A 26,553-nucleotide genomic window follows, 5' to 3' on the forward strand; every position below is an offset into this window, starting at 1 on the left:
CACTGCAGATAAACTCTACAGCCTGAATGTGCCATTGTTCACCTGCAGCCTGAAGACTTATTTTTATCAATGTAGAATCCAGCCTGCACATGATCACTAAGTCAAAGCTGACATAGGGATCACACTTAGGAATCACTTAATGTTTTTTGAGCATAAGTGGGGACCCAGGCTCTAAGTGAGAGGGAAGACTGAGAGCCAGCAGCCCTGCAAAGTGTTGGCTGCTGACCCTCAAAGGGAAGGACATTTATTAACAGATTCTTAGTATAAAGCACATATAGTACATTAACATTAACAGATTGTTGGCAGGAATCAATTACTAAAACATGTAACCCTTTTACTGCTGCTTATATATGTATTATCCACACAAGCTGCCTTTTATTACATATCGTAGAACTCAGCTTCTGGCCCAATCACTTCTATCAGCTAGAAATGGTATCCCTTAACATCCCCACTTTAGTAAACCAAGCCTTGTCTTTGCACTTCAGGAGCCTGGGACATCCATGTCAAATGTCAAGATGGAGAGCAGATGGGAGATTGGGAAACATCCTTTCCTGAAGAAATTCTGGGTTCACAGATGTCAGATCCTGGCTAGTACGGTAAGGGAGAACAATTTATTCGAGTACTGTTTGTAGGGTTTTGGGGGTTTTCAGAAGAAGGTCCAAAAGACCCCTTATTGATAGTTACCCATTAAGCTTCTTTTTTTCTTAGTCCGTGATAAAGTTACTCTTTAAACCTCTGTCTTTTTTTGCCTGTTTCCCAGCATATTTCTCAGTTCTGCTTGAGCTTTTGTCCTTGATAAATGTAACTAGATGATACCCACTGCATGTTGTGTGATGCAACTAACTTCTGATAAAAGCAAAATTTCCCACAGGAAAACAGTTAGTGTGTTTAGGAAGAGTTATTCATGACTTATGAATATGCTAAAATGTATACTTTTGTTAAGGTGTAGAATTTCTGTTGGTTAAACGGCCATATTATACCTGCCCACTTTCTTGCCCATAAAAGTTTAAAAACAAAGAATAGTGACTGAATAGATTTGGAATACAACAGTTTGTCTTTCAGATCTTTTCCTAGGTACCCGTATAAGCACCCAGGTTGGACGGGAGAGTGAGTGGATCCTGACTGAGATTAACCCTTACACTTATGACTTGTCAATCCGTATTTGCTTTGAAAAAGGAGACTTGTAAATCCCCTTGTGATATCAATAAAGTTAAGTGAATAAAAAGGAAAAAGTGTTTAAAGCGGAGTTACACCCAAAAGTGGAAGCCTCGCTTTTCTGCTTCCTCCCCCCCTCCGGCGCCACATTTGGCACCTTTCGTGGGGGAGGGGGCATCAAATACTTATCAAAAACAGGTACCGGTCCCACTTCTGTGTAAGGGTGCCACGGTGACCTACGTCATTTGAGGCTCCTCCTCCATCCCGCCACTGCCCTCTGAGAGACACAAACAGGTCCCAGAAGAAAGTGGGACCATTCAGAAAGCACAGCGTGATTAACGCAGTAGGAAACAGGCTGTGAAGCCACAAGGCTTCACTTCCTGTTTCCCTTAGGAAGGATGGCGGTGATTGCACCCGGAGCCACTGAACAGGTCCGCTTCAGGTGCCGACATTGCGGGCTCCCTTAACAGGTAAGTGTCCTTATAATAAAAGTCAGCAGCTACAGTATTTGTTGCTGCTGACTTTTAATTTTTTCCCCTTTAGGCAGGAACTCTGCTTTAAAAAACTAAAATGTATTAAAATAAGGAAAAAAAAAAAGAAAAAAAATTATTTCACCCAGCCAGTCCCTCGACGACGTAATCTCTTTGACAAAACTAGCTTGGCCTGGCTGTGAGGCTTTATCATCAAGTACGCTTGCTGACTGGCAGGAGAGTATGGTGCAGCCACACAGCCTGCTGCTTTTTGGGAGGAGCATTTGTATCTGTTTTTTATTGCTATCTGTTTTTTATTGCTATGTGCAAGTCTTTTAGACCTATTGCCCAAAGATTTGCTTAGTGTGATTCCCTTTGTAAATTTCAATTGTTTTTTTTTTTTTTGAATAAATGTTTTTTATGGGTTAAACTATGGGCCTATATGCTTTTTATTTTTCATCCTGCTGATGAACCAACCCTGACTGGATCACGTTTGGCGCTTTGGAGTTTCCCTTCATAAGGGGATTTAACACGCGCATTTGATTATACCATATGATGGTCCACAGAATCCGGTAAGAGGCTTTAATACTTGGTGTAATAATTCTGAGACCATTATTTATGGCTAATTCCAGCTTTTTAAAGAGTCATCTATGAAAAATTTGAGGTATTGTAGTTTGTCACTATTTTTACATATTTTTTATATATTTAATTGTCCCAGTCTTATTTTATGTTACGTATGTTATGTAAGAATCTGTTGTGTTTGAGTACAGTGTTTTACAGAAAATATATATTTCATAAACAGTTGCACTAATATAATGTGATATAAAAAATTTAATGTCCATCATTTTTTCCTGTGAGTTCTGTGAGCTTTCTTAAAACATGAAAAAAAGTGAATTTTAGCATTTTTGTGTGTGAAAAAAGTTCTGGCAGCGAAAACGTTAATACATGATACTCCCATGGCTCTTAGTTTGTCAAGCATTTACAGTAGGCCAGTTTCACATTGGCTTCATCTTGTATAAGAGCAGTGTGAACAGCAAGCTTTGACAAAACATTTGCACAGCTTTCAGCAAGCTTTGTTGAAGCTTTTGAAGTACCATGTTGCTCCTGCTTGCATATGCTGAACAAATATCCTAGTAGAAGTGCAGATTGCCATTTTAGGCAAACTGCTAGCAGGCTTCAGCACTTTTTGAAGATTGTTGAAAGCCTGCTAGTAACAGTAAAAGTGGCAATCAACACTCCCTTTAGAATCTGTGTTCAATATTTACAAACTGGAGATAAATGGTACTTTGAAAGCTTCAACAAAGCTTTCTGAAAGCTCTGCAAATGTTTTGTCAGAGCTTGTTGTTCACACTGCCCTTATACAAGCTGGAGCCTGTGTGAAAATGGCCTTTGAGCAATCTGAAAAAGTCCAGCAGTGTCTGCTTATTTTTGACTGATGCTAACTAAAAATAATTTTCCTTTTGCCCTGACACACACTTAAAATTTAGTAGAATGTTTTTAATGTATTTTTGTATAATCTTTATTTTAATTTCAAATGCAAACATACGAACATACAGAAAAGCAAAAGACAATAAGTACAACAGAAGACACAGGGGAATCAGCCCTTCAATGGCACTAAACCAAACAGTAATATGATTATACGGCCAAGGAAATCAGAAAACAGAAAAACCCCATGCAAAGCAACTATCAAAAATGATTGAGGGCCGCGGCCCTTCCGTGCAACAACTGAACATATCTATCACCATGGTATGTGCTCTGCACTACAAGGTAAATTCAGACAAAGTCAGAAAGCCAGGGCCAGAAATGGAAGGATGGCCAGGTGAGGAGGAGAGAAAAAAGGGAGAGGATGAAGAAGAGGGCAGTGAGGAGGGGGGGGGGGGGCGAGGTACAGAGGGGGAGTGCAGGGGGGGGGGGGAGAAATGGGAGTCCAGAGATCACAAGGCAATATCATAATGAAAGGGTATGACAACAGTGCAGTATTGTCTCAATGCTGGCAGAGTCAGCATGGGTCTGTGTTAAAGGTTTATCACGGAGCAGGGTCAACCGCTGATACACGGGCAGAGCCGCCCGAGCCTGTGGCTGCATAGTCTATCCAAACTGCCCATTTCATGTACAATTTGTCATACCGGTCTTTGCACCGGGCCATCCACTCCTCAGCCGCCATAACATTGTTTAGCAGCGTTATCCATGCTGCCCTGTCAGGCACCTTCGCCTGCTTCCAGAATATCGGGACCAGGCGACGAGCGGCATTCAGCAGGTGCGGCAGAACACTCTTTCTATATCGGCTAAGAGGGATGGATGGCACGTGCAGCAGGAAGTGCCGTGGGTCGTCAGGGACATCCACGTCCAGGATCACCAGGATCTGTGCCCGGATGTCCATCCAGAATGGCCGCAGGAGCGGGCACTCCCACCAAATGTGTAGGAAGGTTCCCCGGTCTCCACAGCCCCTCCAGCAACAATCCGAGGCACCCGAGAAGATCCGTGCGAGCCGGGAGGACACCCTGTACCACCTGGTCATAAGTTTATATCCATTTTCCTGCATCTTAGTATCTACCGTACTAGAGTGGGTCAGTTGGTACATGTGGGTCAGCTGCTGCTCAGAAAAGGTGCACTGCAGGTCTCTCTCCCACTCCCTCACAAATAAGGGATTGGACTCCAGCTCCGCAGGGCAAAGAAGTTGGTACAGCAGCGTAATGGAGTGTCGGATCGGGTCCCTGGAGATGCATAGCTTCTCATACGGGGACATCAGCGTTGGTGAGCGAATCACCTCCATCCTTGGAAGAAGGAAGTGAGTCAACTGGAGGTAACGCCAGGAGTCCATCGGGAATCTCCCGCAACGTTCCCTGAGCTCCGAGAGGGGTAGTATCCTCCCCTCTTGTACAAAGCGTCCGCAGCGCATCTCCCCACCGGTCGCCCACGTTCCAAAGAAGGAAACATCCTCCCCTGAAAGGAACCACGGGAAACCCCCGAGCGGCGCCAGCGGGGAGATCGCCACCGACAGCTGTAATTTGGCATTAACTTCATCCCAAACCTGCAGGGCGTGGATCGTGGATGGGGAGACCTGTGTGGAGAAACCCCTATGCGCTCCAGGGAGCCAAGGAGCATGAGCTAGGTTCCTGCCGGCCATATATTTTTCCAGAGGAACCCGCAGCTTGTCCCGGGCATGGTGGTGCCAGTCCAGGATCCATATTATAAAGCTATCGCTTCATAATATCTCTGGACCGCGGGGATCCCCAAACCACCCGCCCGTTTGGAACGCTGCATGAGGTGAAAAGCCAGGCGGGGATGTTTACCATTCCACACAAAACGAATAAACAGGCTGTTGAGGCTTAAAAAGAAAGACCTGGGCAGGCACACAGGTAGCATCTGTAAGTAGAATAGAATACGCGGCAGGATGTTTATTTTGAGCACATTCACCCACCCAATCCATGTCAGTGTCAGTTTGGTCCAGTCAGTCAGATCCCTCCGAATCACATTCAGCAGGGGCGCATAATTGAGCCCGAACACGTCTGTGGAACAGTCAGGCAGATAAACCCCCATTTTTAATGTATTTAACTGACCAGGGAAGGATTTTTTTTTTTATTTAACTCCCTTAGCTATATTTTAGGAAATGTTTAGCAAACTCAGATTTAGGGTTTAAAGAAAACAATCATTAAAAAAAAAAAAAAAAAAACTTCCGGATATGTATCCTCCTTCAAACACAGGTGGGAATGATGGACAGCATTATGAAGCTGGCACACAGACTACTGTTCCTCATTTCGTAAACCATCACATATAATGTGAGCAGACCTCCTCCTGCTCTTTAAAAATGTTACTTCAGGTTGTGATTTGTTCAGTTAGTAGACTGGATTCCTGTCAGGTTTTCAGTGAAACTACAGTCTCCAGCATATGTGCATCCTGTGCATCCCAAATACAGAAGACTTTGCTGCCATGCTGACAGGACACTATATTATTGATGCAGTTATATAAATGTGGCAAGCACAAAAACAGAATTGCTTTTGCGTTACCTATTCCATTGTTTGTGTTTTTCTCAGACTTATTGGTAGGCAGTTTTAAGAAACCACTTGAGTTTTATAGATTTTATGATGTCAGTCCTGAGACCAAGACATTGCCCAGCCCAGACCTGTTCAGTCACCACTTAACTGTCCCTTATTTATGTTAATGCTCTTTGCATGATTAATGGAAGCATTTTTCAGTCATTGTTCTGTGGAACCATAGGACAGATGTTGATAGGGGTTCATTGGGCAGTGATTTCACTTCCATGGGCATAGGAAAGATTGGACCTCTCATTTATTTGATATGTAAATCATGATTACTGATAGTATTGGTCTTTTAGCTGTTTTAAAGTTAAAACTACATTTTCCACCAACCTTAGGGCTTTTCTTTCCAAAGACCACTGATGCAAGGAGGGCGTTTCTCTGCTGACTTCTTTATTGACCACCAATGTAGGGGCCCTTCTCCCACCGGACACCAATCTGAGGGGGTCCTTCTGTATGGACAATCAATGTAGGGGTCCCTTCTGCTTTGACCACCATGTTTTATATTACCAAAAATAAAAGTGGTCACTTTTTCCACTGACCAACAATGGATGTATATAACTTTTCCACCAATCACCAAGAAAAGAAGGCATTGGCCACCAATGAAAGGGAGCACTTGTCCACTGATCATTAAAGAAAGGATGCACTTTATCTCTGACTACAAATGACAAGGAGAATTACACTAACAGCCAACTTAATTGGGCTTTTCTCCACTCACCACCAATGTAAAAGGACACTGCAATTTATACAGATTTTGATTGTGGCCATTGTTTTTAATACCTAATTCCATATCAGATTCCTAAAATATTGTTGTGGAATAGAGCAGGGGCAGTTAAACCTGATCCACTCTCAAACATGCTATGTACAGGCATGTCACATTCTACATTTTTTATTTATTGCTATATCCATAGCTTGCTGAACATATTATTGTTTCATGAGTTTTAGATTTAATAATTACAAGCATGAGTTTCTGAAACCTGAAAATCATTTAAAGGGTAGCTCCATTGTAAAATGGTTTGTAAAGGTTGAGTCATTAAAAAGGAAAGGAGCATGCCTTTTAAGCAAAGCATAGATGGATTGAAATGTGTTTGGTTCAGCAGGAACCTGTTGAATTTTGATCCATCTATGGGTAGGCTGTTTGTACTGAAGTTGATCTATCTATCAACTTCAGTACAAGCAGCCTGTAGTTTTTTTTCCATATGATCACTGCTGATGGCTGTAGCCACCAGCAGTGATCATTGTGTTCTAACTGTGGGGAACAATGTTTTGTGAGAAATTTCTTCATACTCTTCTGAATCTTGAAAGTCAGCCATAAATGTTCTCCCTGATATGGCCAACAGAGGTGTAGATTTAGATTGGCAAGGGTGAAATAACCATTAATTTTTTAATGGTGAAAGGAAAGTAATCACTGAGTGACTGATGTGTGTAGATAAAATTGGGAGTACTGTTGGAAGTTATTACAATAACCACATAATCTAGCTCGTGGGTAGCCCAATTCATCAGTGTCTAACTTTTTTTTAACACTTTGGATTAGGAAAATGAGAACACAAACCATTGGGTTAAGTATTAGAGTCTCTTCTTTGTTACCCAATATCTCTCCACCAAAACCAACTGGTTGAAGCACACTTGTAAATATGGCTAATAACAAAATCAACATTGATGCAAAACAAACTTCAACTATTTGACAGATAATTTTTTGATTAATATCTACAAATCCCAATTTTCAAAGCTATGATGAGATACATCCAAAATGTAGTAGACTGTAAAAAGATGTCTATGAACAAAATAATGCAGTTAAAGGTCTTACGAAACCAGTGAGCCGCACCACATCCGCTCTTTATTATACAATCCTGAAACTACTTTCTGCTTAAATTGATGCCGGGATCAGCAGTTTGTATGAGCTGATACAGCTCTTCAGCATTAATGTTTTATAATAGGGTGCTATTGGCTTTACTGTTACATTTTCTCTGCACTTCCCTTAATACGCTGGCTAGAATGCACTAACATCACAAATAGTTTAGCCTTTGCATTGATAAAGTCAGGGACAAAAAGAGATGTTCTCTTGACATACAGTGACGAAATGACCTAGATATCTCAGAACATGCTCTGGATAATATCTCGGTCTTCTCATAGATATCCTGAGTTGCATCATTCTAAGCCACTACTAAAGCATATTTATGTCCCACTGCACCAGTTTTTCTCTTCTGTGTATCAGTAACAAAGTCATTTCATAATATTATCCAGTAAACACAGTACCTGTACTAAACCTAAAATATTCACCCAGTAGCTTGCAAGTAAAAAGTAATACTGGTTTTGTACAATTCCTAAATTATGGTTACAAATACAAACCAAACATTTTTCAAAATACCTTTCTAGTCAAGTGAATATGAAAAACAAATTGTATTAATACTCTCCCAGTGTTCTTTTGAGTAAGCAGCTGTAGCTTTAACCTCATTTTAAAGGGATCCATTCTCTCACTTTGATGAAAAAGGCTAATGTTTAAAGAAAACAATAAATTCACACTCAATTTTACACAAACAATTGGATGACAAACCAGCGCTCAAAACAGCAGCATTTAAAGTTCTGTTTCTTTAGCTACCCCATAGTTCTCTGGAGATCCTCCTTCATGTATTAGATATTTATTTGCAAAACAAATTATAAATAAATAAATAAATAGTAAAAAAAAAAAAAAACTACACAAAACAATTGTTTAAAAACCTAAAGTGTAACTAAAGGCAAAATATATATGTATATTTTTTAGCTTTAGATTAGAGTTGGGAAGGAGTAGAACACCTGTATGTTTTTAATCGCTGTCTGTCCCCCGTTAGAGAGATTTACTCTATTTGTTCTCTTTACCGTTTTCATCGGAAGTGAAAGTAAAAGAAAATCCTGAATTTTGAGTTGACAGCATGGAAATCTTTCAATGGGGACCCTAGTTCTAGTGACCCCCGGTGACACACTGACCGCAGAGGGACTTTCTCTCACTTCTTGTTTTGACTATGGGACAGGAAGTGAAGGGAAATCCCAATGGGACACAGATAAAAACTGATGGAGGTTAGGACCCTCCCTTACTGTATCCAAAATCTAAAAAAAGTTTTTAGTTACACTTCAAAACCCATATAAATAAAATAACTAAAATAAAACTGAAAAAGAACAACATAGCTGGGCCAGGCAATGTGGTAGCATATCTGGAAGGCAATTATGTAATAGGAAGCCCCCCTCAGTAGACAATCCTTACTCAGCTTAGCTCAGTTAATATGCAATTATCAGTGAGTCCTTTTCTCAAGGAACTAGACTCAAGGATGATGCCAAGGTAGCTTTATTGCAGGTAAACACAGTTGATAATTCAACTACTTTGTAAGTCATGGGCAGGAGTAGAAATGTTTGATTTATTGCAGACAGTTTGCAAATAGCAGATTCCTGACTCTTGTTGCACTTGTGCTGGTACACTTAACTGCATGGTAACCGGGTGCAAGAAATATTGACAGGATCATCTTTGCAACACAAGAATGGCCTTTAAAGTAGATGTAAACCCTCTCCTATACCCAGTGAAGTGTACAGCCTCAGATAATACACAGAGATGAAACAAATCTCCCTACATAAGTTTTACTTGTATATCTGCTGTCTTCAGCTTTCTACACTCTTTAGGAAGCGAATATCATGTTACAAATAATTTTTACTCTTCCAGCAGTGCGTGTGGAGTCTGGGCACACTTTGTGTGAGAGCTGATTGGAAGAAAGGCATCCCCCCACTTTCCACATAGACAAATGAATGAAGAAACATGCAGAGGAGCAGAAAGACACGCCACTTAGAGCTTTTGAGAGAACAGAGAGCTCTGGAGAAACACTACAGATATATGTGCCTAGTTCAGATTTCATGAATGGGGTTTACGGTCACTTTAAGTCTTTGCTCAAACATAAACACCAATGTTTAACTTTATAGCAATAAATGACAGCATTATGCACTATTCCATTATTTTCTTCCGAGTAGTTGTGCTGAAGGTTAGGGTTAGGTACAACTAGAGGTGTCCAGTCACCTAAAGGATTACTGATCCAGAGCTCTACAGCACAAATGCCCTTATACTCCTTGCTTGCTCCTACAGTGCTGCCCAGGGGTGATCCTCCACGCCTGGCTTATGTAATGCTAACTAGCTTTTAAGATGTTCTTCTGATCACAGAATACATGCATCTCCTGGTCAACAGTGAGCAGCCTACATAAATTACATTTTTACACACACCCATTGACTGATGTTTCCAAATCAAAGGACAGGATTTCTCCCACACTAGAAAAGACCCTCCTTCACAGCCGTATTACATTAGGAGTTGTAACTCCTTTTTAGATTCATATTAAATAAAATTATATAAGTGACAGTGAGTGATATCAGTACAATTTATGCCCTAATACAGTCATCATTTAGATTCTGTTTGATATAACAAACTCCCAAAACAATGTCATCCTGCCATGAAATAGCTTCAGTGTTATCTGTCATACTTTTAATAAGTATCTATATAAAAACACATGATTTAAAGAGTAAAGAGAAGTCAAAAAGAATTGGCGGTCTCTGTGAGGAGGAGGGGCGCTGTGACTGTGACTGGAGGAGGAGGCACTGCAAGAAGCCGGAAGCAGGAATGTGTGTGTGTGGGCGTGCAGCGTGTGCGGTGAGAGAGAGAGATAGTGAGTGGGAAGGAGCTGCGGGGGGGGGAGCCGGTGCAGGTGCGGGAGATCTCGGGGGGAGCCAAGGTGACCGGAGACTATAGGGGTGAACCATCTGAATGGCGGAGAACCCGGAGGGACTGAAGGAGTAACAGGAGGTGAGTAGGTGACCGATCAGCTGATCAGCTGTTCGGCTGCTGGGGGGGAAGTCAGAAGGAACTGTGACTGACTGTTACGGTACTGTGACTGGACTGTGACTATAGCTGTGCCCTGACTGGGCTGTGATTGTACTGTGACTGTACTGTGACTGTAGCTATACTGTAACTGTACTGGGACTGTGACTGTAACTGACTGACTAAACTGTGGGTGTAAAGTAGTATCTGAGCATCTGCGAGTACCTAATGGTACCTGAGCATTTGGGAGTACCTGCGAGTGTCTAGGAATAACTGCGAGTGCCTGAGTGTGAGTGTTGTGCGACTGAGAGTGCTGTGCGACAGAGTGCTGTGCGACAGAGTGCTGTGCGACTGAGAGTGTTGTGCGACAGAGTGCTGTGCGACTGAAAGTGCTGTGCGACAGAGAGTGTTGTGCGACTGAGAGTGTTGTGCGACTGAGAGTGTTGTGCGACTGGGAGTGCTGTGCGACAGAGTGCTGTGCAACTGAGAGTGCTGTGCAACTGATAGGGCTGTGCGTCTGACCGGGCTGTGCGTCTGACCGGGCTGTGCGACTGGGAGTGTTGTGCGACTGGGAGTGTTGTGCGACAGAGTGTGGTGCGACTGAGAGTGTGGTGCGACTGAGAGTGTGGTGCGACTGAGTGTGGTGCGACTGAGTGTGGTGCGACAGAGAGTGTGGTGCGACAGAGTGTGGTGCGACAGAGTGTGGTGCGACTGAGAGCGTGGTGCCTCTGGGAGCGTGGTGCGACTCTGGGCGTTGTGCAACTGTGAGGGTGTGCCACTGTGAGTGTTGTGCGACTAAGTGTCAAGTGAGTGTAGCGGAGTACCAGAGGGGGAAAAGGTAGAGTTAGGAAGCCAGGAAACAGCCACACAGGACAGACTTTAATTACTAAATCCCCATTAGATTAGATTAGTAGGTACAATGCCCGGCGGGTGTGGAGATGCGACTCGGTGTACATCTTGTGGTATGTATGCGTTCCTCGATCATGCGATCGAGGGCGATTACAAATGCGCAAAATGTAAGCACGTTGCTTCCCTGGAAGCTCAGGTCCTGAATCTAGGGAAGCAGCTGGCAACACTGAGCCAAATGTCCATACCGAAGGAGAGCCAGGATCGTACCAGTCAGGCGCAGGCAGGGGCCTGCACAGAGGTGGGCGGAGTATTGGAGGTGCAGGCATCAGAGCAGAGTAGAGGGGTGACAGTTAGGAGGGGTAGAAGGGGACAAGGCAAGGAGGCTGATCCTGGGCTGGAGCACTACAATAAATTCGCCCCGTTGTGTGATGTTGGGGAAACCAGTCAGGGACCAGCATTGCTATAGCAGAGCGATGTCCCTAGCTGCCAGGTGAAGAACTCCTCCAGTGAGGCCGGGAGAAAGGGAAAGGAAAGACAGGTGCTGGTGGTAGGGGACTCAATTATTAGAAGGACAGACAGTGCAATCTGCCACAAAGACCGTGTGCGCCGAACAGTCTGTTGTTTACCGGGCGCTCAAGTTCGGCACATCGCGGATCAGGTGGACAGATTACTGGGTGGGGCTGGGGAAGACCCAGCTGTCATGGTACACGTGGGTACCAATGACATAGGCAGAGGAAGATGGAGAGTCCTAAACGATTTCAGGGACTTAGGAGCCAAGTTGAGGAGTAGGACCTCCAAGGTAGTATTTTCAGAAATACTATCTGTACCTTGAGCCACACCAGAGAGGCAGCAAGAGATTAGGGAAGTTAACAAGTGGCTGAGGAGCTAGTAAGGTGGGTTTCGGGTTCCTGGAGAACTGGGCCGACTTCTCAGTCGGCCACCAGCTCTATGGAAGGGACAGATTGCACCTAAATGGGGAGGATGTAACCGTACTGGGTGAGAAGATGGCTGAAAAGTTAGAGGGGCTTTTAAACTAGGTGATGGGGGGAGGGTACAGATGTAGAATTAGGCAGAATCCCTATGGATAGAACTTCAAATGGAAGGCACTGTGGGGAAGGTAATATTGGGCGTATGCTATAGGCCCCCCAACCAGAGGGAGGATGAGGAGGGGGAGGCAGACCTCCTTTTACAGATAGGATTGGCAGCAAGGATGAGAAATGTCATTATAATGGGGGACTTTAATTATCCAGATATAGACTGGGCAGAAGGAACCGCGCATTCAGCCAAGGCTCGGCAGTTCCTAAATGTTTTGCAGGACAATTTCATGGGTCAGATGGTGAATGCACCGACAAGAAACAATGCGGTTCTTGACCTACTGATTACCAACAATACAGACCTGCTCACGGATATAGAAATACAGGACAACTTAGGAAACAGTGACCATAGGTCAATTAGTTTCAGTATTAATTACAGTAATAGGAAACACAAGGGCAATATAAGGACACTGAATTTCAAAAGAGCCAATTTCCCAAAACTGCGCTCTCTGCTAGAAAATATCAAATGGGATAGAACCCTGGGAACAAAGAACACGGAGGAAAAATGGGAGTGCTTCAAGAGCATACTTAACAAAGGGATTGACCAGTGCATTCCAAAGGGAAATAAATTTAAAAGAGCAAAACTAAACCCTGGGTGGCTAAACTCCAACATAAAAATGCATATTAATACTAAGAAAAGGCCTTCAAAAAATACAAGGTTGAGGGGTCATTGGTAGCATTCAAGCATTACAAGAATGTAATAAGAAATGTAATGTAATAAGTGTAATAAGAAATGTAAAAAAAAAAAAGTGTAATAAGAATGTAATAAGAAATGTAATAAGAGTGTAATAAGAAATGTAAAGACGAAATCAGGGCGGCTAAAATAGAACACGAGAGACATATAGTGGAAGAGAGTAAAAAGAACTCCAAGAAATTCTTTAAGTATATAAACAGTAAGAAAGCGAGGCCAGAACACATTGGCCCCATAAAAGACGATAAGGGAGTTTTGGACACAGAGGACAGGGAAAAGGTGGTAATGTTAAATAATTTCTTCTCTTCAGTCTTCACAAAAGAATTTGGGGGCTACACTAACCCAGCTTGTAAGGCCAAACTAAACAACACACCTCAGGAAATACCGCCATGGCTAACAGAAGATAGACTTAGAACTAAACTAGAGGAACTTAACATAAATAAATCACCGGGACCAGATGGCTTGCACCCGAGGGTTCTTAAAGAGCTCAGCCAGGTGATTGCCAGCCCATTATGATCTTTAAGGATAGTTTACAGACGGGTATGGTGCCAGCTGATTGAAAAAAAGCCAACGTGGTACCAATATTTAAAAAGGGGCTGAGATATATCCCGGGAAACTATAGGCCGATCAGCCTAACATCAGTAGTCTGCAAGATTTTGGAGGGGATGTTAAGGGACCACATACAAGACTTTAGTAATAAAAACGGTATTATTAGTAGTAATCAGCATGGATTCATGAAAAATCTTTCTTGCCAAACCAATCTATTAACCTTCTATGATGAAGTGAGCTGCCACCTAGATAAAGGTAAGCCTGTGGATGTGGTGTATCTGGACTTCGCTAAGGCCTTTGACACCGTTCCCCACAAACGCTTACTGTTCAAACTAAGGAAGGTAGGTATGGACCAAAAGGTGAGTACCTGGATAGAGAACTGGCTCCAGGGGAGGTTGCAAAGGGTGGTGATTAATGGGGAGTACTCAGATTGGGCGGGTGTGGAAAGCAGGGTCCCCCAGGGTTCTGTCCTGGGGCCAATCCTGTTTAATTTATTCATAAATGATCTAGAGGAGGGGATATCGAGCAAAATCTCAGTATTTGCGGATGATACTAAACTAAGCATGCCAATATCTTCTGGGCAGGATGTGGAAACCTTACAAGCGGACCTGAACAAAATTATGGGGTGGGCAACTACATGGCAGATGAAGTTTAATGGATGTGATTAGCCTCAAAGTCTAAGACAAGGAAGTACCACATAAGCAGCGCTATGCAGGTTATTTTTATTTTTATGTCTGTAAATGTAGAAGGCAAAGCCTAGGGTGGAAATCTTGTCGTCCAGTGATGCAGATGATCAGCTCTTTTTATCAAGAGCCTTGATTAGAATTTGCTGCTTCTTAAAGGTGATGCCGCTCTGAGTATTCCAGTCATCTTTGAGCCATTCCCGAGTGAGATCCTTCTGGTCACCTGCTAGTGTTCATTATCCGGTGGAGCGATCCGGGATTCATGTTATAATTTTGAAGGCTCATTGTTTGCAGGCATTTGGTGAGTGTTGACTGCCTAAGGGGTCACGCGGTGTGGTGGAAGTTTGTCATCCATATCTGTTTCACTTCATGGTGACGGGTCATCCCTTTGGATTTGTCAGATGGACTTCAATATATACTGCTAGTACATCTTTCTCACCTGATTGTATTATGCACATATTGTCATATGTATGCATTTATTTATTTTAAGCGCTGCTTATGTGGTACTTCCTTGTCTTAGACTTTGAGGCTAATCACATCCTTTTATCTATTTATGTGCATCAAGGCAGCTGCTAGATATTGCTAATATACTGTATCTATACAGTTTAGCACGTCCACATCCTCCTACCAGCGCAGGGTGATAGAGATATTGGGCTTTGGTTTTATATTCTCTTTCTTTGTTTTACAGATGAGGTTTAATGTTGAAAAATGTAAAGTAATGCACCTGGGTGCCAGAAACCAGAAAGCAAGCTACTCACTGGGGGGGAGGGACCTCTGGGTGAGTCTAGGATGGAAAAGGACCTGGGGGTACTGGTAGACAACAGGCTTGGCAGTGGCATGCAATGCCAAGCCGCTGCAAGCAAAGCCAACAGAATACTGGGATTTATAAATAAAGGGGATTCACTCCAGAAATTAAGATATTATTCTTCCACTCTACAAGACTCTGGTCCGGCCACATCTGGAGTATGCTGTCAAGGGTCTGGGCACCGGTCCTCAGGAAGGATGTGCTGGAACTGGAGAAAGTCCAGAGAAGGGCAACAACAATAATTAGGGGAATGGAGGACATCAGCTATGAGCAAAGACTGCAAGCACTGAACTTATTCTCTCTGGAGAAGAGACGATTGAGGGGGGATATGATATCAATGTACAAATATTGTACTGGCATCCCTAGCATATGGAAAAACCTATTCAGAGAAAGGAAATACAATAAGGCATGTGGCCACTCACTAAAACTAGAGGAATGGCGGTTTAACCTTAAAATACGCAGGGGGTTCTTCACTGTAAGAGCAGTAAGGATGTGGAATTCTCTTCCGCAAACCGTTGTATCAGCAGGGAGCATTGATAGTTTCAAAAAACTATTAGATGGGCACCTTAAAGACCACAACATACGGGGGTATGCAATGTGCGGTTAGCAGTAGACACACACACACATCATAGGTTGAACTGGATGGACTGATGTCTTTTTTGAACCTCACTAACTATGTAACTATGTAATTGCCGGGCGCCTGGCAATTCTTTTTGACTTTATTTTATGTATTTTATATAGATACTTACTAAAGGCTATGTTTCAGCCCATGGTGGGTTTGATGCGTGGCTTCAGCAGATCCCTGCCGATTGTTTCTTAAATAGTACTTCCCACACAAGGCTCGTTTAAATAGCGTACCTATACATCAGGCCACCCTTTACTTTGTTAAATTATCTGTTATACCAGTGTTATCTGTTTTTTCTCTATAGACCCTTAAATATGTTTATAAAAATATTTTAAATAAGGCAGCGAAATGGAACATTTTTTTGCCCCACAGTAGATGTTTTACACACCTCCAAGCAAACTACAGTGGATTAATTTCATACATGATACAGCATAAAAAAATATTTTCTTGGCAGATGGTTCATTCCCTCCTCCATTCCATCTTTGGATCCTGGGTGCCATTTAATCCTAAAACCTTTTTCCTGGGTCTCCCACCCGCTTCTTTTTCTAAATTGTGTAAAAAAACTCCATGTACACGTGCTTGGTTGCTCTTAAATGCAAGAAATGGAAGCCTCCCTCTCTCTTTGATCTCTCTTTGATATGCACTCCAGGATCTGAGATGTGAAGAGAATGGAATACCTGACTGCTTCGCTAACTTCCTCCCTTGAAGCTTATAACCGGGTATGGGAATTATGGGATCTTTTGGAAGTTCCCCCAACCTGACGTAGTGACACGGTATATGGATCGGGACTTTGGACTTCAGTGGGGTCCTGACACTGGTGGACAGTTTCTACTACCCTTTCTCTCTCGCTCTCTCCCTTCTTCTTGATCTTCTGTATATACTAACTGATTCTGAATATGTAGCTTACCTTGTCTTGATTATCATCATGTAAACTGCCCATCAAAAAGGTTACTGTGCATTTTATTGATAAATTCTGAAATTAATTTCTTGACAAAATATCAATTGTTATATCCTCAAAAATACTTTATATTTGAAACAAAGCCAATGATTCTTCATCAGCACTGTAAAACGTATGCCAGCTGTTTGTATACTTTGCCAGCATAATCAAGAAAGATAGGTGTTAAATACTAGTTACAAAACAGAGTAATTTCACTGTCCTCCATTAGCTTGTCAAATGTGTCTCAAAGGTGCAGAAATGTGGAGCTACACATTAAAGGGTCAGTGCTTCCACAGATGATATTTCAGTTACAGTTGGGTGCAAATTAACTAAATAATCCACAGACTTCTTTATGGGGTTCTAGCAACAGTTTTTCTGTGTTGGGAGCTCATAGATCTGCCACACCCCATCACCTATATAGAAGGGGATGCATTCTTTGTAGTAAAAAAAAAAAAAAAAAAATTAAGTGTAGAACAGAAAGTTTCCAACTTAAGTCCACAAACATGATGGGTAGCTCAAGCTGCTGGCATCTTCGCAAAACAGAAATATCAGGTTGAGAGAACAGATGATTTAGAAACAATTCAATGTTATTTACACAACAAAGAGCTTTAGCATAATTAGCATTTGATGCACACTTACTTTTGTGGAGAAGTTCAGCAGCGATCCGGTCAGACTGCCAGAGGTGCACTTTAAAATTAAATTGTGAATATTTTCCGTATCTACATCCTTATTACTGTGGATCAATGATCTCTCCGAATGTGCAGATGTTCGCTGGTAGGCGATGCAAGTCATGCCAATAAAGGTTGCCGGCTTGATTAGGATAGCCTCCAGTGCGATATTAAGGGAAACCTGTCAAAAACACATTGAGGAGCTGGTCATTTGCCAAAGTGTTTAAGAAATCAACACTCTAAAATTACTTTATTTAGGGAAGCTACATGGACATCTGTTACCGCACACAACTTATTTCAGGGCTGCAAGACAAACAAATTATCTGACAAATGGCCATTCTTTCAAACAAATGAACAACACAGCATTATAGTTCAGCTTTTTACATCAAATGATCACAATTGTAACATTATTTATACCCCCAACTTTTTAACACATTTAGTAAGCTTGATTTCCCTGAACCTTTTCCAAATTCACTCAAAGATATCCCAGTGATTTCATATCTATTCTAAGTATGGTGTACACTGCTATGGGTCAGAAAACAAACAGCTAAACTTAAAATAAGATGCATAACTTATGTAGTTACAAAAACATCCCTGCTATCTATGAGCTGCAGAATGATCAAAGGTCTATGAAGGCAAAATATAGTTTGGCTTGCATAAAAGCTGTTACCTTTAGCCTTAAAGCTTTTGTAAACCTTAAAAAAAAAAAAAAAAAAAAAAAAAGATCCTGTTCTTTTAAAGCATGAAAAATAGCATAGTGCTTGTGCAGTGTAATTTGTCCCATTCTATGCTGTAAAAAAAAACTGGTTTATCCCTCCTGTTCCTGTGTCCCCTTCTGTGTGGTGACCAGGGTAATCATGGCTGCTGATCCATGATACCATGGTCAGTTTATGTGCCTCCGTCATCCCGCTGCTCTCCCTCTCCCCCTCACTCCCTGCCTGTCAGCTATTGAGTCAGTGATGTGAGAGCTGATATGCTCCCCGTCCCTCCCCTCCTACTGCTTTTCCGTGTAAAGTCACTGTGCCCACTTACTAGAATCCCCTCCCTTATAGGAAGCTATGTTGCACAGTGCCTGTTTTTTTAAATTATGCAGCTCAATACCTTGAATTTAGAGCCCTGCTGTGCAGTCAGGTGACCTCCTGCCACTCCCGTCCATTCCTACCAGCTGACGTCTGAGGGGGATCTCTTGGGGGGAGCTGTAGTCCCCAGATCTGGAAAGACGAGTGGTGGGAGATCACGTGACCACACAGCGGTGCTCTGAAAAAAGGTATTGAGCTGCATAATTTTAAAAAAAAACTGTGCAACATAGCTTCCTATAACAGAGGGGTATTCTAGTATTTAGGTACAGTGGCTTTACAACCACTTTAAAGGGTAACACCGATTTTGTGGGGAAAAAAATAGCAAACAAAGAATAATATTATATACAATTGCAACACAAGTCATATGGTAATTGAATGTTATTAAAAATGACCTTTCCTTTTCAATCTGCAGCTTTGTAATTTTCTGAAAATGCAATATGGCTACCTGGAGCTGTTCTGTACACAGAATGTATACTGACCACACCCCAGAAACACAATTTCCTGCTTGTGTGATTGGGTCACCAATTGTTCCAGAAGTTTGCCCAAGATACAAGTCAGATTTCTGCAGCATCCCTTGCAACAAAAATGTCATTTTTGGTGAGATACTCCCAATGGTAACATGTCTAAAGGGATGCAGGCCCAGCAGATTTCCTCATTAGTCCTCTGCAGCTGCACAGCTGGTTGATAATTATGAAACCACACCCATTAGACCCAATTGGCAAAGAGGCACAGAGAAACAAACAGGGATTTCTTTGTGCGACGCTGTACCCAAATTAAATTGACGTCCTTTTTTTCCCACAAACAGACCGATTTTTATTTTTTGCGCTATAAACAAAAAAAGAGCGACAATTTTGAAAAAATAACAATATTTTTCAAATTTTTTATATAAAATTCTCAAAAAAAATGTAAAAAATCTAAATTTTTTTAACATTTTAGGCCAATTTGTGTTCTGCTACATATTTTTGGTAAAAAAAAAAAAAATCGCAATAAGCGTATTTTGATTGGTTTGCGCAAAAGTTATTGCGTTTAATAACTACGGGAAAGATTTATGTAATTTTTATTGTTTTTTTTTAACTAGTAATGGCGGCGATCTGCGATTTTTTTTGCGGGAACGGCGACATTGCAGCGGACAGATCGGACCCCTGACTGACATTTTTGACACTTTTGGGAGTACCAGTGACATTACTACAGTAATCAGTGCTATAAATATGAACTGTTACTGTAAAAATGACACTGGCAGGGAAGGGGTTAACTTTATTGGTGATCAGTGGGTTAAATGTATCCCTAGGGGCGTTTTTCTAACTGCGGGGGGGCATGGCTTGTAATGTAACCACAGAGACATACGATCCTACATAGCAGGATAGCATAGCCTCTGTACTTACATCAGGGAGAATGACAGATGGCTGTGTTTACATCAGCCGTCTGCCTTTCTCCCTCTCCTGCGGGAGATCGCGAGTGACCGGCGGACATCGGAGCCGCCGGTCACACGCGCGGGGATCCCTGTGAACGAGCAGGGGCGGGAGCGTGCCTCCGGCGGCACGTGCTCGCCCCCTACAGGCTCCTGGGCGAGCTATCTAGTACTACGTCGCTTTGCCCAGGAGCGGCTGACTGCCACAGTAAATGTACTTGCGGCGGTCGGCAAGTATCCACAAACGTGTATATACAGTATATGCCAATTCTATTTTTGGCTGACAAAGCTAAGCACTGCCTCACAATGTTTCTTTTTCTTAAAATTGTTTCTTTAAAAAGTAACTCGACTTTTGTTGAGAAAAAATAAATAAAAAATCCCACCTGGGTGATCTCTGTACATTATAAGGATTATAACAAACTTTGTTGCAGATTCCTACCTGTTATTCTGAAGAAATCCCTATTTGTTCCTTTGTGCCCATGTGGGAAAGTGAGTCTAATGGGAGTGGTTTCATAATTATCATTTAGCTGCAGCAGCTGCTGGGCACTAATGAGGAAAGCTGCTGGGCCTGCATCCCTTTGGACATGTTAGCATTTGGAGTATCTCAGCAAAAATGACATTTTTGTTGCAGGGGATGCCTGAAATCTGATTTGTATCTTAGTGCAGACTTCGAGCAGGAATTACATATCTGTAATTTCTGTATCTCCAGGTAGCCATATTGCATAGCATTTTGAGAAAATGACAGCGGCTGCAGACTAAAAAGGAAAGGTAATTTTTAATAATATTCAATTACAATATGACTTGTGTCGCATTTGTATATGATATAATATTTTTTCTTTAATTGTTATTTTTTTTCCCCACAAAAATGAAGTTACCCTTTAAGTGTAAATCAGTTCAGCAGTATGTTTCGCAACATGTCTCATTGTTTACATCTTTCCTAATTCAATTATTTTTTTGTGAATTTGTTGCAAAATGTCATACCTGGAGTTTCAGACAGCACTTTTAGTTGCAGTCCGACAGCACTAAATAAAGTCATAAACTTGCAATTAGCAGCAGCATTGTTAGCTTGTTGTGCAATCTCCCTTAGTTGGCCTCTAGGCTGCCTATATAATAGACCTGATAGTCAGCCTGGTGGCCAATTGAAAGAGCACACGGCGGGCTGAAAACACTGCTGCTAATTGCAAGGCATCGGCTTTTTGTTATCAGACTGCAACAAAGATTGCTGTCTGGATCTCCAGGTATGAAACTTTGCAACGCATTCCCAAAAAATAGTTATATTAAGAAACATGTATACAATGAGACATGCTACTAAACATATTGAAGAATAGATTTACACTGAAAGAATACGTTTTAGAAAAAGCTACCAATTAGATCTGCAAATATAATTGTATAATTCCCATAACGTCATAGAAACTTCAATAATTAAAATTCTGAATAGGTTTGTGTTGGAGCCTAATTTTTTGGATTAGCTGCTGTACATGGCCAAAGGCGGCTAGTAGTTCCAGTTGCCAGTATTCTTCTTTATGGACAAGTAATGGAAAGTCAGCAGTGTAGGAAACATCTCTGCTCATAACACCAAATATATCAAGACCTCTGGAGGAAAAATACATTTTGGCTTGTATAAGAGCTGTTAACATATTTCAAATAATCTTTTGAAATGTGTACATATTTATATGAGATTATAATACCCAATCACACCCTGCCCAAGAAGCCAAAAAATAAATAATTTGGCGTAAAATAAAAACCCATTCTCAAAATAAAATGTGTAAATTTAAATTTCAATAATAGCGTTGCTGCCCCTTTAAATATAAATAAACACACTTGAGTATCTCAAAACGTAGATATACAGACCCAAGGTGGCACTACACCCAAAAATTGCAATAATTCATAAATGTAGTCAATCAACACAAATGACAGTTGCCAAAAAAGAAATAAAGCCAATAACTTAGAATAATTTTAGATTAGTCCCAAATAATGAAAGACCATCACATAAATGTGTATTAAAAGTTCCATCATTAGATTCCACAGATCACAGATCATCCAAAAGATGTCTTCTACTGTGCAGTGCTCACGGTTGCCACTCCCAAAGTGCTACTGAGGAAGCCCAGAACATGGGCGTAACGTGTATAGGGGGCTGGGCCACACCAATGATAGTTTATTGAGGCCATCTGTGAGTCTGGAGAGTCTGAGTGGTGAGGAGAAGATGGTTCAATTTGATGCATCTATGCCTGTATCTGTACCTGTACTGTGTGTGCTCTTTTTTAATCCTACAACTCTTTTCCTGCTTGGTTTTCTTATGGACGGTTGCTGGGAGGATAGTGTTTAAAGAGGTATTATTACTTTGAGCAGAAAGATCGATGGAATGTTGGGACCAGATTACCAAAAGAGTTTTGTGCCAATCATCTTTTATGTGAGACATTGATTTCTGGTGAGTGAGATAAATTGCACTTCGGGAGTGGCAATCCCGAGCACTGCACAGTGAAAGACATCTTGTGAATGATCTGTGGACACTAATGGTGGAACTTTTAATAATACACATTTACTGTATGTAATGAACTTTCATTATTTAGGACGAATCGACATTTCTTCTAAGTTCGTTTGCTTTATTTCACTTTTAGCAACTCTCATTTGTATAGATTGAGTACATTTATGAGATATTGAAATTTTTGGGTGTAGCGCCACCTTGGGTCTGTAAATCTAATTTTTTTAGACACTGTTTAAAGCGTATATATCAATATTGTTAAATGGGATTAAAATATGATTTTAGGATTTACATTTTTTTTTTGGTTAATATTAATGTGCCTTTAATCATTAATGCAGAACTCACACACAAAAAAATACCACCTGACAATAAAGCAACACTAGTAGGTAAAAAGGAGAAAAATATCAACTATATATTTACTTCTTTCACTCTTTCCATCTTTCCCTCTCTCTTGATCCTGCCTAGTAGTGGCAATAGATGGAGATAAAGAATACGCAAGGATGAATCCAAAAATATTATCAGGGTAACAAAATCACACAAACCTACTGGATTTGTATCTTCTTAAGAAATTATTGAAAGGAATTTGTTTTTAGTTTTAGTAAAGAAATTTAGTAATGTTGGTATTTCTAATTTTAACTATTATGGTGGCGGTTTAGTGAATAAGTAGGGGGTCAAATAAACCCATTTACAAGTACTATGGGGTCAGGGGATAGACAACAGCCTTCACCTGCAGGCAAATATGCTGTTTTCCAGAGAAAGGACCCCTCATTCTAATAGAAAAGGGCTGAGAGCAATACATGGCTTGGACCTCAAAATGCAAGTGGATTATACTTGCCAAAACAAAATATTTTACTACATTTTTTTTTGACCTTGGTATGGTGAGTGACTTTCCAGAATTTATTTTATTTAATTAAACTTTTTCTTTTAATTGTTCAGTTGCTGTTATGTTAATATAATTGCTTAAATGCATATGAATTTAAATATTTGAGCGATGATGTTAACTTGTTACTAAACCCGGGACCCTGCATTCACTATATCTGGTCTCCCACAGTACACAGAATATGGAAGTGCAATTATTTTAATAAATATAAACTGCTAAACATCTTTTCTGATCAGCAGTATATAGCAGTCTTGTGACTTCTATCTGTGTCTGGTTAAAGTGTGTAGGGGGATTTTTCCAAGAGAACTACCCGTACTGTTGGACACAATGACAGGATGATGTGATTGGATGGCTTCCCATTGGTAGGGTTACTTTGAAGGATTCTGAGAATGGAAGCAGAAAACTGACTGTTGGCAAAAAACAGTGGGGGAAACAAGGAGGATGATGTAAAAAAAAATGTTTCTTGTTTCCCATAGCACCAATCACCTTCCACCTGACATTTTTGTAGTTCAGGTTTAAGAATTAAACAAAAAATCTAGTTGCCAACTATGGGAACACTTTTTGCACATCTTCATGTTTTTCAATTGGCACTTTAAAGTCTATAGGAATCTGCTGCTGTTTTTAGTTGCAAGAAGCAGCTTTCCTCCTGCTGAAACCGATGTTAAGCAGTAAAGCCAGCATAATTTATCACCGACAATCATCATGTCACTCAATCTAAGGCATTCAAGCCCAGTGCTAGTTTGGCTGCCTTGCCACCTTATATGACAGTCCATGTGTCCTGCTTATGATCTATAACCCTATCTGGGTAGGATCTGAGTTTTCCTGAATTGTCTTATACCAATGCAAACCATTAAAAAAATAAACTCGGAGGGAGCTTTCAGCTCACACTGTGCTGGGCAGATCTTGAAGAAGTAATCAATAGAAGCAGCTCAAATATTCAGACTCATAATAATGCTCTATAGATATGGCTGAAATTATTTCAAAACATATCCTCTGCTTGGCTACATCTGCCCTTTTTTTTATCATAATCAAAACTAGACTCGCAAATGGCTCTCTGTAGCATTATGATGTGAAAACACTGTAGAGGGAGCTTACATATCATTATAGCCCAATTACCAGGTTAATTGATAGCAAGCAATAGTTAAACGACTTTGCTGAAAGCGGAGGTCAGCCAAGATATTGTTAAAGTAGTAAAGAATGATCTGTGCTGCTGAAAAAAAAAAAAAAAAAAAACATCTTGCATACATTTCCATTTTCCTTTTCATATGGCCCTTAGGATTCCAACAAAAGAAACATCAGAAGGTTTCAGAAATAATAAATGAATAAACCATCATGAGACAAAGCTACTTGTTTTACTAGAATAAATAAATGGATACAGCTATCATAATGCACATACAGTAGCACCAGGGTGCAGATAAACAAGCGGTTCAATATACTGGTAATAAAAGCACTGCTGACAATACAGAATACTGATGTACATACCAAAATGACAAGTACTGCACCAAAATCAGCAAGTGAAGACAAAGCTAAAAGAAAGGAATACATCCTGAAAATTTAGAGAATACAAATAGAATTTTGGTTTTAAATCTTTAACTAGGGTTAGGCATTGCAAAATGTATATTTTCTTTAACTGAGCATCTTTAAAGTGAACATGAGGCTAGATGATCATTCATGTATTTACATATTTTTAACAAGTAGTTAATGAGTAATAAAACAAGCCATCATTGACCTCTGTAGCCACTGGCACTCCGGAGCAGTTCATCTTTAAAATTTACAGCAGAAGCACTGATTTTATCAAAGTTGTTCTCTCTGAAGCTTAGCTTAACCTGTTCTGCCCTGCCAGCAGTGCTCAAAGAAGTACTTGAAAGCCTTTATTGATTCTGCTGTAAATTTAAGGTGGAATTGCTACTTATTTTAAAGTTAAAGTGGAGTTCCACCCTAAAATTTAACATCGGTCCATCTTCTTGCTCCAGGTCACCTGAAAAACAAATGAATAATCACATTTTTTTTTTTTTTTTACTTACCTTTTTTAAGAAGAAAATATTCTCACCTTACTTCCTCTTCCTCCCTCTGCGGCCGCGGCCCATAGTCACTTCCTGGCTTGCAATGATTCCTGGGAGCTGAACCTCATCGCTCCCAGGAATCAATGCACCTGCACCGGCCCCGACGTCAGTTCCGGTGCAGGCGCGTCATACCTTGCTAAACAGCTTCTGGGCATGCCCAGAAGCTGTGCAGGGATGACGCTGCAGCCCCGGAAGTGACGGCAGGACCAGTGCAGTGCATTGTGGGACCAAAGAGGACGGAAGAGGACGCAGAAGAGGATCGCGCTGGCTTCAGCTGCCCACACCTGAGATGGCATCGCTGGACAAGACATTTTCAAGGTAAGTATTTCTTCTAAAAGGTAAGTGCGACCTGGGACAGTTCAGAGGCTATCCATTGTGGAATGCACTAGCCCTGACTGTCCCAGGGGTATTTTTATGTATTTTTTTTTGTTTTAGGTGGAACTCCGCTTTAATTTTTGCTTGTTAAGAATATGGAAATGTTTGAATATCTATAGCTCTAGTGCCCAACATGCAGCACACCAAACTTTTGCATGTGGCCAACAGGCTATTGGGCACCATATAGAAGGTAGAGTGGCAGTAGGGTGCACTGGAATGCTCTCTGTGTTGTAGCATTCAGCACTGTAAGAGAGACTATACTGTGGTAGAGGTATCTCTGCCCAAGTACAGGTAAAGTCCTACCCTCGGGAGAGGGAGAAAGTGACGTTTTCATTGTGCCTACTGACACCAATGTTGGGGGTTATTATTCTACTCACGGACACCAATGCTGGGGATTATCATGGTTTCTACTGACACCAATGCTGGGGGTTATCATTTTACTCACTGACACCAATTCTGGAGGTTATTATTGCATCCACTGCCAACAATGTTGTGAGTTATTATTGCACTCATTGTCACCAATGTTGGGGGTCATTATTGTGCCCACTAACATCAATGTTGGGAATTAGTGATGGATGAGGTGACTAGGTACTCCTACACTTGCGCACAATATTTTTACTAAAAAAATAGTGATTACATTAAATACATAAAGCAGCACGTCATAAAGCAAAGAAAGCTTGAAAAATAAACAAGTAAAGTAAATTGACTGCACTTCAAGTGAACTTAAACTAAAAAATATATATAGAAAGTGAAATACAGTGCTCAAAAGTCCCAATGTTTGTTGTGAACAATGCAATCCAAAATGTGTTCCATTTCCTCCAAGACCATCCAATCTTAAGAAATCACCTCTGAATATGTGGGTCCCTTCGCCACTGAT

The 26,553-nt window shown here is 41.1% G+C and overlaps 1 protein-coding gene across 1 annotated transcript in view; it reads right to left on the reverse strand.

Moving 5' to 3' along the window:
* ADGRA1 (adhesion G protein-coupled receptor A1) overlaps positions 1-26,553 on the reverse strand; it is a 1,278,841-nt gene that overhangs the window by 802,554 nt on the left and 449,734 nt on the right. The window contains exon 12 of the mRNA XM_082267510.1: positions 17,361-17,570. Coding sequence (XP_082123636.1) covers positions 17,361-17,570 — 210 coding nt within the window. The remainder of the gene's footprint in view (positions 1-17,360; positions 17,571-26,553) is intronic.

Source organism: Pelophylax lessonae, assembly GCF_965119305.1.
Source record: "Pelophylax lessonae genome assembly, chromosome: 9".
NCBI classification, from domain to species: domain Eukaryota; kingdom Metazoa; phylum Chordata; class Amphibia; order Anura; family Ranidae; genus Pelophylax; species Pelophylax lessonae.